This window comes from Psammomys obesus, unplaced genomic scaffold (genome assembly GCF_907164565.1).
Source record: "Psammomys obesus unplaced genomic scaffold, mPsaObe1.curated_primary_1811, whole genome shotgun sequence".
NCBI lineage: Eukaryota > Metazoa > Chordata > Mammalia > Rodentia > Muridae > Psammomys > Psammomys obesus.
The window spans coordinates 11486455-11504969 of record NW_026596069.1 but is presented as its reverse complement, the minus strand read 5'-3'; the positions used below and the strand labels follow the sequence as shown (position 1 = coordinate 11504969).

The 18515-nt window shown below is 45.5% G+C and overlaps 1 protein-coding gene across 5 annotated transcripts in view; it reads left to right on the top strand.

The window, feature by feature from the left end:
• The window catches only part of Fhod3 (formin homology 2 domain containing 3), a 410013-nt gene that overhangs the window by 41299 nt on the left and 350199 nt on the right, over positions 1–18515 (top strand). For all 5 annotated transcript variants that reach the window (XM_055625623.1, XM_055625622.1, XM_055625621.1 and 2 more), the window contains exons 2-3: positions 440–546; positions 18064–18128. In XM_055625623.1, coding sequence (XP_055481598.1) covers positions 440–546; positions 18064–18128 — 172 coding nt within the window. The remainder of the gene's footprint in view (positions 1–439; positions 547–18063; positions 18129–18515) is intronic.

Here is an 18515-nt window from a genome sequence, read left to right as displayed (position 1 = left end):
CTCTGCATCTAATGTACTGGGATTTCAGTCATGAGCTACCATGGTTGCCTAAATTTTGGAACTAGAGTGCACACTCACCAACTGGAACAGTAAGAGCCATCCTGACAACTTGAGGAATCAAACATGATGTTATATACTTGGTTTTCTTACAATATTAATCACAGTCTTTGGCAAAATAGTTTACCTGGGTTTTTTAAGTGCAAGTAATCATTCTTGATATAACAAAATGCTGCCAACTGTAGCTTGAGAATCTTAACAACTTGGGCCAATGCCAGTTCTCCAACAGACTCCACTGTCCACCTGCATGAAGTCTGCTCCAGTAGGCATCACAGTTCAAGTGATGCTTGATTTTTAAAAGCCTATGAGGGAAACTTAAGGTGGTTGTACCTGGTCCCCATCCATGGAGGTAGCTGGGACTAACTCCTTCTTTCTCTCCCAGCTTGATGACTGTACCCTGCAGCTGTCCCACAATGGTGCCTACCTGGATTTGGAGGCCACACTGGCAGAACAGCGAGATGAGCTGGAAGGCTTCCAAGATGACACAGGGTAAGCACAACCATTGTCTCTGCCCACTGGCCTGACTTGATGCCAGTGCTGGTGTGCTGATCTTAGAACATTTTTGAGAAACCACTTGGCCTTGAACTTCACTTAGAGTCATGTAAGTCCTTGTTGGGAACTGTAGATCTTTTTCTATCTTGAGGGTCTTTGCTCCTTGTTGGTAGTGTGGCTTAAGAGAAGAAACTCTGGGATGGGTTAATTGAGCACACAGCATTCTCTTTTAAGGGATTTTTAACCTGAGTTAAAACAAATCAACATTCTGTAGATATTTTTGTGGCTCGACAGCTGTTTTAATCATTGTTTCCAATAGTTTACTTGATATTTCATTTGCTTGACAGGAATCCTGGTAGTTTCATGGTTTTATATCTTTTTAACTCATTACCCTGGATAAAATAATTGTTCATTATGTTAATTAATATAAGTTATTTCTTAGCCTACATCTGAGTTGCAAGATACTTAGGATACTGAGGAATAGGCTGATACTCATGCAGATAACAAGCCTTCCTATGTCGACTGGGATGCTGACGGAGCCATCTGTGGAGCTGCCTCTCTTCCTGTTCTGTATCCACCTTGAACCAGACACAGCTATGATTGTATCACCTGCCTCTTCCTAGACCTTCACAGAGTTCCTGGTGCCTCCAGGACCATTCTCAGATATTGTAATGTGGTTTCCAGAGACTCACAAAGTTACCTGACACTACCTTGGCCAAACTAAGAATATGGCCAGGCAGATGCTAGCTGAGAGTATTAATTTTTCATGCAGAGTTCAAAGAATGGGGATACATTGGAACCCTCCTTTAGGTAGGTCTCTGGCTCCAGTGTGTCCTGACCCTTGCAGGGCTTCCTCCAGTATAGTAGCCTTCATAGTTTAAGATCATCGTTCCTGCACTTGTCCCTCTTCTCTTCTGATTAAACTCCCTGAGATCAGAACTGTGCCTGTCTGAGTGAATGCCCGGAGCCTAGCATTTCTCAGCACTTTACAGCCATTTTTAAATACCGGAGGGTGGTAAATGGCAAAGTCTCGGAATGAGTTCTTATGTGGCATGGCCATGGTCATCAAAAAAGGTCAAGGTGCTCTTTTAGGGTCAAGGAAAGTTCTTAGAAGACATCCAGTGGCTCAAGGGGAAACTCTCTGGGTACCTCAGAGGTTGCACATGAATGAAGTTCTAGCAACATAATTACTCATCAGCATGATTTTCATCTATCTTTCAGATAGGCTTTTCCATAGCCCAGGCTGGGCCCCAAACTTGCACTATAACAGAGGATGACCTTGGACTTCCCATCCTCCTGCCTTCATCTCCTGAGCACTGGAGACTGAACCCAGGAGTTTGTGAGCATGTTACACAAGCACTCCACCAACTGAATGACATTGTCTTAAAAGTGGACATTAAAGGATTATAGGGCCAGTACATTCAGGGGAAATTCCATTGGAATAGTTTTGCCTATGTCTGACAATGGCATGCCTTTGTAGATGTCAGAATGCTGGCTAGAATGACAGTCTCATTGGATGCCTTCATGGCTCATTGCTCAAACAGACCCCATGAGTGTTATGAGTAGATCATTGTCAACTTGAAAAATGTCTCTAGTGGTGTAATGCTTAAAGACCAAGTCTTGCCTGTTTTTTTTTTTCAAAACCTTGAATGATTTAGAGATGGAAGTGTAACAAAAAAAAAGTGCTGATGTATTAGTCAGCAATATCAGAATAAAGGTGAAGGGAAAGAACACACGGAGGCTTCCCATTTACAGAATCTTTTGAATAGTTAGGTGGAGGATTTGGTAGTAGGTGGATTTTGTCGGCTCCACTTTTCATCCATCGGAGATAAACTGAAGGTCAGAAGTTAAGTTACACATCCCAGGGAGTAGAGCCGGGAGCAGATGGTGAGTCAGGGGCACACTCAGTGGGGCTGACTGCAGGGTCGGAACCTCTCTGCCATCTCAGAAGCTCTGGTAAAAGCTCTTCTAGTCCTACACTGCATGATATCTGAACCTGAAGTGACATGAGGTTAGTTAGTTCATGCAATGATACCAGTCTTGGGCTACACCAGCCCCCAATACATGTGGGGACCAGAGGAGAGAAGACACCTTTGCTGCCATCACCCATGGTGATGCGAACATCTCATGGTGGCAGCAGTATCCAGATGTTACAGGCTTCTCCAGAGAAGTGTAAGCGTACAAGGCTGGGAAGTGTATGCCAGGCTCTCTAGGGTAGGTCCTGGTCCTTGCCTTCTCTTTTGTTCCCATTTGAGTATTCACCTGGTCACAAGCCCATCCTGTAGGCAGAGACCTGTGGTGGTTAACCTTGAATGGCAAGCTATTTGGACTGAGGGCTGCCTAGGAGACTAGCAAGGTGGCACACCTCTTGTTGTGTCTGTGAGTGCATTTACAGAGAGAATTCACTAAAGGCAGCAGACCTTCCTGTTTGCACATGGGATGAAGAGGGGAAGGAGGAGAAATACTGCTATCACAGGCCTTCCATCCTTCCGCTTCTTGTCTTCCACGATAGGAGCTACTTTGCTCAGCCATGTTCTCCAGACTATGATGGAATGGATCCCTTGCCACCATGGACCAGTACAAATCTTTCTTTCATTAAGTAGGCTCTGGCAGGTATTTGTCACAGTGATGATGACCAACATAAGCTGGGGTCAAGCTGACCAACATAAGCTGGATTCCCATTTCTGGTCCCTCACAGCAAGGGCTGTGGGATAATGGATAGTGCAACAAGAAAGGGGCCCAAGTCACGGCAACTTCAGACCGAAGCAGGTAGCCCACAAGATGATGGGTGAGAACACATTTGACAGATGTGTCTCAAATTCACCCCAGAGGATTGGTATGTCTCTGAAATGGTCATTCTTCATAGTGGCTGTCCCTTGTCTTTTGTAACATACCTAATTAGATAGGGTGTAAGAAAAGCCACATGTTCTCATATCCTAGTGTGAGACTTGTCTGTCTTGGGTCTGGGGAGCAGAAGACCCATCAGAATTGTTTCCTGGAACAGCCGGGGTCACACTGTTCCCTGACAGGAGAACTGCTATCACTGAGCCTTGAGGCACAGGGCAAATCCCTGGTTGCTGACTAGCAAGCAGCTCTGTGTGGAGACCCCCCCGCCTCCCCCATGAAGGTGGCAGGTGTCCGTGCCTATTTGTCACGTCACTTGCACTTAGAGTTTCTCCTGGGTTCTCCCTTAGGTGTGTGGAATTTGACAAAGATTATGTGACTGAAATTTAGGTCTACCATGATCAAGGGTTAAAATATAACGTTTCCTAGTTAAGAGCTGCCCTTTTGAGGTATGAAAATGGCCAAAAGAAGTACTATTTTTGCATTAACTATAGGAAGATGGTCTAAAAATTAAGGTGTATGAAATTGTGGCATTTGTTTTTCCTGTGGTGTGTTTGGAGTGAGCTCCCTTGCTGGAGGGACCATTTCTTTGTTCCTGTCCATTGCTTTGCTCCTTTATGCCAAGACTAAAAATTAACTCACTTGTTTGGAATTACCACTTGGGCCCGGCTTACCAGAGAATAGGAGAAAGACCTTCAACGGAGGAAGGACAAAGCAATTATTATACGAACAAAACCGAGCAGGGTTTGTTGCCTCCCAAGGCCAGGGAAATAAGCAAGCATGGCATAGTCCATTGGAAACAGGCCTGGAGCCTCTAAATTGATCCTGACCTTCTATTGTGTGACCTTGGGTGAGCATTCTTCTGATAGAAGCTCACAAAATGAAGATATTTATAAAGTTTATCTACGGACTAAAGATGCTATTCCCTGCACTACCTTCCTCCCTGTAGGTCAGGTGCTCTCATGGATTTTATATAACTCCATGAAGATAGCATTTTATAGTGGTTGGGCTGGTTGGTTTTTGTCAGTTTGCCACAAATGATAGTCAATCTCAGAATTGGCTTCATCAGATTGGCCTGTGGGTGTTTCTGTGAGTGCATTTTCTTAACTGTTCATCAATATAGGTGGGCCCAGCCCATTGTGGGTGGTATCATTCTTCCCAAGCAGGTGAGCTACATAAAGAAGAGCCAAGCAACCCAGGAGAAGCAAGCCAGTAATCCTTGTTCTTCTGTAGACTCTGCTTCAGTTCCTGTCTTGACTTCCCTCATGATGGACTGGTACCTGTAAGTGCAAGCTGAAATAAACCCTTAAGGCAAGTGGTTAGGAAGCTGGTTCTTTTCTCTCACCATGTGGATCCCAGGCATGGAATACAGGTCATCAGGCTCGGCAGTGAGAGACATTTCAGTGGTTTTGTGTTGTAGTTAGGGACATAGGCTTTATGGTTAATGTCATCACCATGTAACTATGGTGTGTCACTTTACCTCTCTGAGCCTCCAGTTTCTTATAAAGATTGATAGTACCATTATGATCTTGGGTTGTTTCTAGGTGAAATATGATGTAAATAAAACAGTAAGCTAATCCCAGCACTCCATACTTATGCTTTGAACTCATAATTGTTGGCAATTATAGCCAGAATTTGGAGTCGAGTACATTGAAATGGGCGGTTCAGAAGCTATGGACATGTAGAACAGTTCCTTAAACTTTGACTCGTGACCCCACATGGCCACATGTGGCGTGTGGAGGTCATGAAAATTTTGGTAGCAGTAAGAGGTTTCTAAAGTGAAGAAAACTGATTCAAAATCAAAATGTGTCTCCAGTCCACAATGTTGCTGGCAGCGCTTACCTGGGCTGTTGCTGTGAGCACCCTGCTGCAGCCTTAGTTCACCTTCAGCCACGGCAGGGTTATACGAACACGACAGAACCCTGTAGACCATCACCACCTGCCTGCTAGCGTGGTAAAGAAAGTGCCCTTGCCAAAAAAAAAAAAAAAAAGAGGACAGCTGGGGTGAGTTTTGTAAGGGCTGGAGCCTCTGCACCAACTCTGGGCAGGTTCTAGGCAGGGTGCCTCAGAATACACTGGATGAAAGCTTTTTCACACATGCTGAAGTCAGAGTTTTGCCGTAAGGTCTGGAAGCCTGTTTTTTTATTTTTATTTTTTTTAATGAGCTGTCGCTGTGTTTGGATTTTTGGCCAGGGAACCTCTGGTGTAGGCAATCGGTCTCAGAGACAAATGCTGCCACCTGGAGCGCTGTGACAGCTCTCTTTTGCTCACATCGGCTCAGGCCTGTAAAATCAGAGGCTGGGGTGGGCCCAGGCAGAATGGTTTTTAAAGTAGTTTCAACTGACTGCAATGTGCTGCCCTGGTTAAATGAATTGGAGTGTAGGCTAGCGGTTCTCAGTCTTCCTAATGCTGTGACATTTTAACACAGTTTTTATTTTGTGGTGACCTTCCCCCATAACATTATTTCATCGCTACTTCATAACTGTAATTTTGCTACTGGTATGAATTGTAATATAAATATCCGTGTTTTTGCACAGTCTCAGGTGAGCCCCGTGAAAGGGTCATGCCTCACAGGTTGAGAACCACTGACGTGGACTATGTGATTGGTTGAGAGCTGTTTTAACAAACGACCTGTGTGGAAGGAGCCTTCTCAGAAGCCTCGTTCTGAAGGCATGGGCTTAAGGGTGGATGGAAGGAGGCCAGGAAGACAGTGGGAAGAACATGGAGGAGATGAGAATGGAGTGACTCAAACCTGGTAGCTGGGCGGGGCTAGACCTGTGGAAGGAAGTGTGGGGAGCCGGCTTACCATGCAGAGGGGAACAGTTATGCAACTGGCCTGTGACAGTAGTGGGCAGCAGGCACAGAGGGGGACCGTGCTGAGAAGAAGCGTGAAGTAAGGATGACTTGAGAGAGGCAGAGGGGCTTACTCATGTTAGTCAGAGGTGTGGCAAGAGCTGGGCCTGGAGCCAGGTGGGGAGCATCCAGCCACAGAGAAGCTGGGAGATGGATGGCCTGGTGCTCTTCACCTGAAGCCAGCACAGAATTGTGGGAAAGGACCAGGCTCTGGCTGCAGCAGTTATTCAGGCCCCATAAGACCTTAGCCAAGAACTGTATGCTGTTGCATGTGGCATCCGAGATAACACTGGCTTGGAAGTTTAATATTTATCATGTAAAAATGAATATTAAAGAGGGTGAAAAGCAAAGCCATAGATTGGGAGGAAAAATATTTTCAAACACAAGTTAGATGAAGGACACGTGTTTAAAATATCGAAAAGAACTTTCAAACAGCCCTGGTACAAAACAGGCAAAGGAGAGGAGGTACTCAGGAAGGGGAAGGCACAGGGAACCGCATATTGTCCAGAGATAATATGAACACCTATCTGAACGTCCACGTGTGCTGGCCAGGCCAAGCGCAGGCGAGGATTGGAGCCCCGGGACAGTTGTGCGGTACTAATGGCAGCACCAAATGGAAGACAGTCTCATGGCTGCTCAAATGAGGCCAAAGCCCACGTCCACATAAAATCCACACAAAATCCACACAAGGATGTTCACAGCGAATTTACTCAGGATTTCTAATATTCAGCAGCTGCCAAGATGTCTTTACAGGTGAGTAGAGTATAGAAAAACCACATGATGGATATTTAGAAATAAGCTATCTGGATAGAAAAGACAGGGGGGACAAATCCATCTTATAAAGTCTGAGAAAAGCCATGTACCATGTGATTTAAGCGATGAGCTAACAATGCTTAGCGCTGCGGAGCTAGGAGAAAGATCGGTGCAGTCAGGTGGTGGCTGAAGGCATGAGGGTCACTGTGAGTTTGAGACCAGCCTGGGCTATATAACCCAGAGACCTTGAAGAGATGAAGGAGTGAACATGGATGGGTGTCTTAGAGTCTGTTCTGGAAAGGTTGGATATAGATATAATGGCATAAGACCAACTGTGCCTTCATGGTTGGCTCAGCTATTGTGACAGGTAGGAGCTCACCTGTGTAAGGTATTGGTGATGGAGCTGTCTGTGTGTGGTGAGAGTTATCAAGGAGCTAGCTCTGCTTTCAATGTGCCCTCCCCCTTTTAAGTGAGGCAATCTGGCTGTGACATGGTACCCGTCAATTGCCAGGCTGATTTGCCTGGCTGGGTGTGTCCCCTTCCTCCTTCACTATCCCACACATGCTCCTATCGAAGCTACACCTTTAGTTGAAGATGATGACCTTCTCCTATGGAGAACTGTTTGTTCCTGAGCCAAGGTTGTATAACTATCTCCACTGGCCCTCTAGAATTTTTTAATTTTTTATTTTTTTAATATTAGTTACAGTTTATTAACTTTGTATCCCAACTGTATCCCGCTCCCTCAGTCCCTCCCTCATCTCCTCCCTGCTCCTTTCCAAGTCCACGGATAGGGGAAGACCTTCTCCCCTTTCATCTGACCCTGGTTTATCAGGTATCTTCAGGACTGGCTGCAATGTCCTCCTCTGTGGCCTAGTAGGGCTGCTCCTCCCTTGGGAAGGGGAGAGGTCAAAGAGCTTGCCATTGAGTTTATGTCAGAAATAGTCCCTGGTCCCCTTATTAGGGTGCCCACTTGGATACTGAACTACCATGGGCTATATCCGAGCAGGGGTTTTAGGTTATATCCATGCATGGTCCTTGGTTGGAGAAACAGTCTCATAAACGACCCCTGTGCCCAGATATATTTGGTCCTTGTGGAGCTCCTGTTCTCTCCAGGTCATATCCACTCCCCCTTCTCTCTTATGATTCCCTGCACTCTGCCAAAGGTTTGGTTATGAGTCTCAGTATCTGCTTTAATATACTCCAAGGTAGAGTCTTTCAGAGGCCCTCTGTGGTAGGCTCCTGTCCTGTTACTTGTTTTCTCCTACATCCAATGTCCATCCCATTTGTCTAAGTGAGGATTGATCATCTTACCCAGGGTCCTCTTTCTTGTTTATCTTCTTTAGGTGTATAGATTTCAGTATGTTTATCCTATCTTGTAGGTTTATATAAGTGAGTATATACCATGTGTGTCTTTCTGCTTTTGGGATACCTCACTCAGGATGATCGTTTCTAGGTCCCACCATTTGCCTACAAATTTCATGATTTCCTTGTTTTTAATTGCTGAGGAATATTTCATTGTGTAAAAGTACCATAATTTCTGTATCTATTCCTCAACTGAGGGACATTGGGGCTATTCAGAACACTAACAGCACAGGCTCTAAGATCAACAATCAATAAATGGAACCTCACGAAACTGAAAAGCTTCTGTAAAGCAAAAGATACTGTTGTCAGAACAAAATGACAGCCTACAAACTGGGAAAGGATCTTCACCAACCCTATATTTGACAGAGGGCTGATATCCAGAATATATAAAGAACTAAAGAAGTTAAAAAGCAACAAATCAAGCAAGCTGATTAAAAAATGGGGTACAGAGCTAAACAGAATTCTCAGTAGAGGAATGCAGAATGGCAGAGAAACACTTAAAGAAATGCTCAACGTCCTTAGCCATCAGAGAGATGCAAATCAAAATGACCCTGAGATTTCACCTGACACCCATCAGAATGGCTAAGATAAAAAACTCAAGTGACAACACATGCTAGAGAGGTTGTGGAGAAAGGGGAACCCTCCTTCATTGCTGGTGGGAATGTAAACCACTTTGGAAATCAATCTGGTGCTTTCTCAGACAATTAGGAATAGTGCTACCTCAAGACCCAGCTGTACCACTCCTAGGCATGTATCCAAAAGGTGCTCAAGTACACAAGGACATTTGCTCAACCGTGTTTGTAGCAGCTTTATTCGAAATAGCCAGAACATCTAGAATTTTTAAAGAAGATTCCTTCGTGAACCTCCAAGCACTCTAGGAAAGCTGTGGCTAATAGGTGGAGTCACAGAGTGAGTCCATCAGGTCCCTAGGAACATAGGCTGCCTTTCCCTTTCTGCTCTGCCATCCTTAGGGTCTGGCTTCCATCCTTGCAGCTGGAAGTCTACCTGCTCTGCCCAGGGTCACATCAGGGCACTCACACATGTGCCAGTTAGAGGAAAATTCTCTGTTTTTGCAAGCTAGGATATCCCCAAATCTTCTTTCTTTCTTTCTTTCTTTCTTTCTTTCTTTCTTTCTTTCTTTCTTTCTTTCTTTCTTTCTTTCTTTCTTTCTCTTTCTTTCTTTCTTTCTCTTTCTTTCTTTCTTTCTTTCTTTCTTTCTCTCTCTCCCTCCCTCCCTCTCTCTCTCTTTCTTTCTCCCTTCCTTCCTTCCTTCCTTCCTTCCTTCCTTCCTTCCTTCCTTCCTTTCTTTCTTTCTTTCTTTCTTTCCCTCGCTCTCTTTTTTTCTTTCTAAGGGTCCAATGCTTTTGGGAAGTGATAAAACAATGACATCATCTGGTAGATCAGGACCCCGTTGCCAGGTCCAGAGTGGCTGCTCTAGTTTCTCATCAGCATCCAAGACACCAGAAAGAATGAAAGCAACAAAGTGGGTGCACCCTTCTTCCTGTGGACACATGCTCACAATGGCTAGGACTTTGGCTCATGTCACACCGCACACCATGGTGTTGTTCACCTGACTTCCCTTCATCTCTGTGAATATTGGTGATAGCTAGTGGCTCCTGTTTCAGATGAGTCAGGTGAAGGGAAATCTTGGCGCCAGCTAAATTTTTTCCATTCAAAGAGCTTTCCAGACAGTCCACCAGCAACTTCTATCCCTTGCTGGGTGATGAGAGCTGTTCTGGGATCGTGATCTCTGTGTAAGGCAGAAAGGGAGTATGGGGACGAGGTCTGCAGCCAGGAGTGTCTGTCTCAGGAAGGGAGGATGAGAGTCTAAAGAATAGACAGGTAAGGACACACAACAGGCATGGCAACAGGAGGAGAGGGGAGTCTGGCAAGAGGGGGTTCAGGGTGTCCTGGGACAGAGTAAGCAGAAGGGAGGAGTGGCTGACCAGGGTGTCAGCAGAATTTCCTGAGAGCTGAGTGGCAAGGGCAGTGGAATGTGAGGGGCCTTTGGCTACAAATAGAAACCCAGCTGAAAGTGGATCATGGTCTGAACTGTGACAGCTCAAACCATGAAAGAGAAAACAGGATCCAGTCTCTGTGACTCGCTGTGAGGTAACAGTCTGCAGAGATACTGGAAGCACAGGTGAGAAAACAAATTGGATTCGTCCAAATGAAAAAGTTTCTCCTTTAAAAATACACTTGATAGATGCCATGGAATGGGAAAAGTTGTAAACCATATATCTGGTCACAGAAATATATCCAGAATATGTAAAGAGCCCTTGCAACTCAATAACAAGGAGACAATTTTAAAGGAGGAGAAAGGGTTTGAACAGGCATGTATCCCAACAAGATACATAAATGACCAATAGATGCATGACTGAGAAGCATGTGAAAATCTGCTCAACATTGTTTAAGTCTCTGGGGAAATTCAAGTCAAAACCACAATGAGGTCCTACTGTACACCTACTGGCGGGGCTGGAATCACAGTGACAGATGGTGGCATGTGCTGAGGGGGAAGTGGTGAAACCGGACACCAGATGCAGCGCTGGTGGGAATGTAAAGTGGTGCAGCTTCTCTGAACAACAGCCTGAGGGTTTCTTAAAATGTTAAACATTAAATTACCACACAGCCCAGCAGTTCTACTTCTAGATATATCCTCGAGAGATGAAGCACTTGTCTGTGTAAAATGCAGATACACATGCTCCCTGAGCTATTATTATTCGGAGCTCCCTGAGCTCCAAAGTGGAAGGATCTCAGATGCCCATTAGCTGAGGAATGTGCAAAGCAAGTGGTCAGTGTGTGCAATGGGACAGCACCAGCATAAGGAGAGAGAAGTATGATGTCATAGTGTGGGCGTGCAATGTCCCCCTCGGGCTCTTGTGTGTGAACACTTGATCCCCAGTTGGTGGCTGTTTTTGGCAGCCATGGAACCTTTGGGGAGGGGGACATAGCTGGGGAGGTAGGTTGCTATGGGGTGGGCTTTTATACCCCAGTCTTCTAGCCCAACCTTTCTCTGTTTCCTGGTGTGCAAAGCTGTGAGCAAGCAGCCCCTGCTGCCACTGTCACGGCTGTCACTACCACCATGCCTGCGTCTCACCAAATAAGCTTTTCCTGCTATAAATTGCCAGGGATGGTGCTTGTTCTGAGTCTTATCAGGTTTTGGGTCAGAGCAATGAGAAGAGGAACACATATGGATATGTGCCCCATTCTAGATGAGCCTCAAGAACGTGTGACAAGTGAAAGGAATCAGACACACAAGGTGATACGCGTATTGCACAGTTCCATCTATATGAAGAGTCAGAAAGGCAAGCTTAGGCAGGGTCTTAGTTAGGGTTTCTATTGCTGTAATGAGACACCATTACCAAAAATGTTGTTGAGGAAAGGGTTTATTTGGCTCACACTTCCACATTGTACTCCATGATTGAAGACAGTCGGGACAGGAACTAGAACAGGGCAGGAACCTGGAGGCAGGAGCTGATGCAGAGGCCATGGAGGGGCACTGTTTACTGGCTTGCTCCTCACCTGTTTACTTATTGAACCCAGAACCACCAACCCAGGGAAAACACAATGGGCTGGGCCATTCCCCATCAACCACTAATTAAGAAAATGCCCTGTAGCCGTGTCTTACAGAGGCGTTTTTTTTTTTTTTTTTTTTTTTTTTTTTTTTTTCAGTTGAGATTCCCTCTTTTCAGATAGCTCTAGCTTGTGCTGAGCTGATATAAAACTACAAAACGCAGAGAGGATACATTTTCAGCCCTGGCATTGAATGTGCGAGTGAGGAATGGTCAAAGATAAGCATGGGGTTTCTCTTGGGATTGTGTGTGTGTGTGTGTGTGTGTGTGTGTGTGTGTGTGTGTGTGTGGGCAGTGACACAATTAAAAAGTTAGACTGTGAAAATGAGTAAGCCTCTTTATAATTAGACCTCAAATTATTGAATTATGTACTTGTAACAGATAGCTCTTCTGATTCTGAAAGTATACTTCATTAAAACTTAAATACGTCAGTGCGTGACCAGAGATGAGATACTTCACTGTTCACTAAGTCCAGGGAGAAGGGGCAACTTTTTCAGTGAGAAAACAGTGAGGATGGATGCAAGGCCTGTGCCTTCCCTGGGATTTCAGAGGTGTTGGGTCTTCTCTGCCGAAGCACACAGGCTTGGTGCTTTGGTCACAGGACATGCACCTTACAAATAAGTCTGTATATTTGGGGACGCCTCATGTCTCAAAGTAAAGTGGGTGACCCGTCCATCCGCAGAGCCCAGGACCACACACAGGAGGGATATACATCAGTGTCCATGTGAAATCCTTTATACCTTCATTGAACCAGAGAGCGTGGCAGTGACGCACTGTCAGGGTAGATTCTTGAGGAGTCGCTGAAGTGGAAGATAGAAAAGGAAGAGATGATGTGGGAGGAATGGGAAAAGGCAGACGGGAATGGAGTGGAGTACATGGAGGGGACAGGCAGGCATGAAAGCAGAGGTGTTGAGAGGAAAGACCAAAACAGGGACGAGTGGTGACAAGGATGCCACAAAAGCTTACATCAGCAAGGCTTTGCCACATGCCAGTGCCAGGCACGACCTCTGCACTTGACCCAGGTTGACCGTCTTCACACCCTCCGCACAAAGCTGACATTGTTAGCATTGCATTAGAGAGCGCTGGGCCCAGGAAGTTAAGGAGTTTGTAGAGGTCACCCAGCAGGTTTTAGCTCATCTGCTTTTAGTTTCACACTCTGCTAGGGGAGACCACTGTGTGTCTGAGCATGAATGCAGTGATGGTTAGAGCTCTGGCTTGAACTCTGAGCTTATGAACAACTCAGACTTAGCCAGCCAGCTTTATCCTTTGACCAGCGGATGACTCCTTCAAATCCCCCTTCTTTTGTCTCTGAGTCAGTGTAGGTGAGCCCTACAGTGCTGGTAGCTGGCTAGGGGCTGTTCTCCCTGGACACCTGCTGAAGGGCCTGGTCCTGCTTCTGTAGAATGTTTGAATGCCTCCTCCTACCTTTGACTAGAATAGTAGTTTAAATTTCCTTAATAGCCTGGAGGACGCTGCAGGGTATCATTTCTACTGCTGGCCACAAAATGTGGTAAAGCCTCTGGCTCCCCTCCTCTTAGAAGGCCTTTCTGTGTTGTTATTTTTGAGAGCTTCAGTGGCCCAGATGAGAGTTTGTTCTCCAAGGCCATAAAGGAAGCTGGTGCTTTCGGAGAGGCCAGGAACTCAATGGAAGCTTAGAGCTCTGACCTCACATCCCTGACACTTGGGCCTTGGTTGAGTGTTTTTTTATTTTTTTATTCCTGTGTCTGTTCTAAATGGTTCTGTGTTGTCATTAGGGAAGAGATGGCCTTGGGTGTGGCCTGCAGAAGCTGGTGATGGCTCCCTGCCATCAGCTGCACTGATAAGAAAGGAAGCCAATCGTGCCCGGAGTCTCCAGCCCCACACACTGCCTTTGCCCCTGAGCCCCAGGTGCTGGTGCTTGTGCATTCCCATCTGACTCAGCAGCTGGGAAGTAGCTTACAGGTGTGGCAGCTGGGCAGAGGTCCAACATGCAGGTGGTGGGGAGCAAAGAGCACCCACAGGCTCCTGGGGGTGTGTGTGTGCTGTGGCAGCCTTTCATCGGGTTTAATCTTGGAATACGGAAGGCCAGTAAAGTTACACGCTTGAAGGTTGTACTGGGATGCTCCAGAGAAACACAGCTACTGGGTCTCACCTCTCTCCTGTCTATTTCTCATCTATCAACCAGCTGCTGTTATGTAGCTTTATTAGCATGTGATGATGGTATAGAGTAAGGGACTTCCGTATATTATTTCCATACATGCAATGCCCTTTGATGCCTTCACCCCTCCTGTTACTCTCCCGGATCTCTTCTTCTTTCCCATTCCATATCCCTAGGCTTCAGTTAGCCAACAGTTAGCCTGCTTTGGTATCTTGGGTGTTGCGAATGGTGCAGCTTTGAACACGAGTGTTCAGGGCTCTTTCTGATACGCTGACTTGGATCCCTTGAGACACATTCCTGGAAGTGCTAGGGCTTACAAGTCTCTGTGGCTTTTTGAGCCATGAGCCGCTGCACTCACACTTTTACCAGCACTGAGCGAGGCTTCCCTTACTTGCATTCTCACCAGCAGAGAGGGTTATTGGTAGGACGTTGGCTTGCGTAGCTGTGGGGAGTGATGAATGTCAGGCTTGTATGTGGGCTGTGGGCTGGCCACTCAGGTAATTGTCCATGCCAGGGACTTGAGTGTAGAGGCTGCCTGTGGGAACTCGGTGCTTACTACAGCAGGCAGCGGTGCACGCCCAAGATTGCAGACTGCTTAGTGCCGGAAACTCTGGGATAAGGGAATTAAATAGGGGACACCTACCTGTAAGGCAGCTAGAGGGAGGGAGCAAGGTGCAGGGTCTGGGGTCTAACAGGGTCACAGTTACGTCCTACCTGTGAGACTTGAGTGATGTATCTTAACTTTTCTGAGCCTCTCATCTACAAATCACACAGGGCTGGTGCTATCAGTCTTGGGATTTTTGTGACGACAAAAACTGTGTAAGGTACTCAGAGCTTCATCTGGAACATACTATGTGTCTAAGTGTCCTCCACTATTGGGATTTTTTTTTTAAATCACTTAAAAATTACATTTATGCCTGCTACTGTTATCTTCTTAACCCAAGCTGACACACTATCCCATTTCTTTGGGAAAAGGTATCAGGGACTCTCTTCTGAATGTTGTAGTTTTAAAACTAAAGAAAAGAAGATCTGGTTGGATGGATCAGCAGTTAGGGGAACTTACTGCTCTTGCAGAGGACTGGGTTAGGCTCTCAGCACCCACAGGGCAGCTCACAGCCACATTAACTCCAGTTCCAGAGGATCTGACACCCTCTTCTGGACTCTAAGGAATTTTAAACACTGTGGTGTACTAAAACTCATGCAGGTATATATACATAAATTTTTTAAAAAAGTTAAAAGAGTGTATTTATTGGAAAACTAAGGAAAGCTTGTTTGTTTGTTTGTTTGTTTGTTTGTTTCTGTTTTGTGTATCCCTGGATGGCCTAGAACTCAGATTAAATTCTGTCTCCCACCCCAAGTGTTGGGATTAAAGATGTGTAGCTACCATGCCCAGCAGGAGTTTTTTGCTTTTTGTGTTTCTGAAGTACTAGAGGTTGAACCCAGAGCCTCTCACATGCCAGGCAAACACTCTACCGCTGAGCCACAGCTATATGCAGCTAAGGATTGCTTTAAGCAGATGATATAATATTATATAAAGCCAGAAAAATCAGAAGACTGCTAGAATTAATAATGGCACCAATACAAGAGAATATAAGAGAAATACAGAAGCTTCTGGCTCCGTATCTACATTAGAATTCAAATGTTGGAAGGAGGGACCAGACAGTCAAGGGGGCTCGCAAAGGATGTTCCTGTAACCGTGTGCATCTTTGAACTTGAGGATCACACTCATGTGTTATGATATTGGACTGCCTAAACTGGGTTCTGAGGATGTCTTAGTTAGGGTGTGTATTTATGTGAAGAGACACCATGACTACGGAAACTCTTGTAAAGGAAAACATGTAATTGGGGCTGGCTTACTGTTTAGAGATTTAGTCCATTATTGTCATGGCAGGAAGCATGGCAGCATGCAGGTAGACATGATGCTGGAGAAGTTCTACAGCTGAATCTACAGGCAGCAGGAAGAGAGAGTGACACGGGGCCTGGCTTCAGCATTTGAAACCACAAAGCCCACCTCAGTGACACACTTCCTGCAACATGGCCACACCTCCTAATAGTGCCACTTCCTGATGACAAATTCAAATCTATGAGCCTGTAGGGGCCATTCCTATTTAAACCACCATATAGGATAAACCTTACCTGATCTGGTATTTTTGTATGTTATGTAATTTAGTTTGCCATACTTGTCTTGGATTTGTGTATCTTATCTTTTAAAAAAAGATTAACTTATTTAATTTCATGCGTATGAGTATTTTGCCTGCATATATGCCTCTACACTATGTGTGTGTAGCACCCGTACAGGCCAGAACATAGCATCAGGCTCCCTGGAACTGGGGTTACAGAGAGTTGTGAGTCACAGTGTGGGTGCCGAGAGCTGAACCTGGATTCTCTGCAGGAGCAGCCAGTATTGTTAAGTGCAGAATCACCTCTCTGGCTCCCATCTTATCTCTTGATGTGTTTTCTTCAGGGTGTTAGGTTTCAATGTTAACGTCCTAACTCTCCTCTCCTGGGGCCTTCTTTTTTCATTTCTTCCAAGACCTAGGCTGCTTCCTTCCTTTGCCTAAATCCCATGTAATGTGAGATTTTTGTCATTGTCCTATAACATGCTTCCACAGCCTGTGCCTTCCAGTGCACTCAGGACCCATCATCTGTAGGGCTGGCTTTATGTACACAGACAGGTACAGAACCAGGCAGAATGGTGAAACAAAAGAGCTGCAGATGATGAAACTACCTTTTAAACAGACCTTTTGATTCCAAGTATGTAATGGAGACACTTTCACATGTTTATGGCTGCAGTATTCATGACGAGAAAGGAATGGATCCATCCTAGTTGTCCGTAATCAGATAACTAGATAAAGAAATGCTGTTCTGCTGTGAAGAAAAATCATATTATGACATCCCCAGGCAACTGTAGGCTGGAGGCCATTACATAAATTTCCTAGGATTATGCAATTAGTTTTCCATTTTCCTTTCTAATAATAAATATAAAGCTATGCAGGCCCTTCTTATCTGGTGTCAAAAATTAAATATATATATATATATATATATATATATATATATATATATATATATATTTGATGCAGTCGTTACTTGGGTTCTGCATCTCCTTCCTACACAACCCTAAGACTAGGATGCTGGAAGACACTGCTGGATTGTCCTACAACTGAGTCCCTAGAGAAGTAATGAAGATGGGAAAGGGATGCAGCCACAGAAAGACCTGCCATGATCCCTGTTGCAGGATTGTTTCCTCTCAGCTGGCCTTCAACTGCAGGCTTCCTGGCATTCTCTAGTCTCAAGGCCCTTGTTACCCACATGTAGCCAGGGTCTACAATAGCTCCCACTGTACACTTTCTGCCAAGTTTTTCTCTGCATCCAAGGTCCTACCTAGGATTAGCCTGGTAGGAGTGGAGCTGGGGAGGCTTATGCCCTTTCTTCCTCCTGGAAACCGAGGCAAGGAAGATTCTAGGTGAGGGAGGGAGTGTGCATGTTGCCAGGGCCAGTAATAAACGGCCTGCACGTATCCTTGGCGGACTCCATCTTCCTGTAAAAAAGATGGGGGTAAGAAATGTGGGAGAAGCCATGGCAGCCTTGAGTTGAGACCAACAGAGCAGCTCCTCCAGATGGAGGCAGGTGTCCCCTTCCTATATATGCAAAAGAAAGAATTAAAATAGCGTGGAACTGAGCAAAAAGACTGTGTTGTTACACTCCAGGGATTTCACTTCACAGGCCCAGATTTAAAAATCTTCCCAACATGGTCAAGCAGGATGCACGGACTCTGGGAAAGGACAGAGTTGGTGGCGTGGAGATAAAACACACGTGCTAAACCAGAAAAGGCAAAGCTTCCCATTTTTATTTCTTTGAAGCCTTGTTACTCAGGATATGTTCTTATTTAGATTAGGTAGCTGCTTACTGGACATCTCTTTCAGGTGGGTGTGCTGACAGACGGGTTGTTGGATGCCCGCTAACACCTGTGCTTTGTTTCCTGTCTTCTCTTAGGCGGGGCAAGAAGAACAGCATTATTCTGAGGACCCAGCTATCTGTGAGGGTCCATGCCTGCATTGGTGAGTGGCATCTGAGGCAGGCATGCTTGCTGTCTGTCCTCAGTGATCATATGTGACGGGAAATGACACAGTTAGAAACAGTAACTGTCATTACAAGCCATCTGAGTGGGCTAGCCCTCATGGGTTTCTGGAATTTTGGGAAAGCTGTTTCTATCAATCGGTTTTGTTGCCCTGGTTCTTTCTGGCCTCCTTTGCTCTTTTGATTGTGACTAGAGCTTGAGGTAAGGCAGCTTTAAGTCACTGATGGCGATCTTTCTATAAGTCTTCTCTGGTTCTTCTCTGGCTTGTCACACAGTAGAAGTGATCCTTCATGTGGCTCCTTGAGGCTTGCTTTTGGGGAATTGGAGCGTGAGATCCCAGGTGTGTTCAGGTGACTGGAAAGGAATC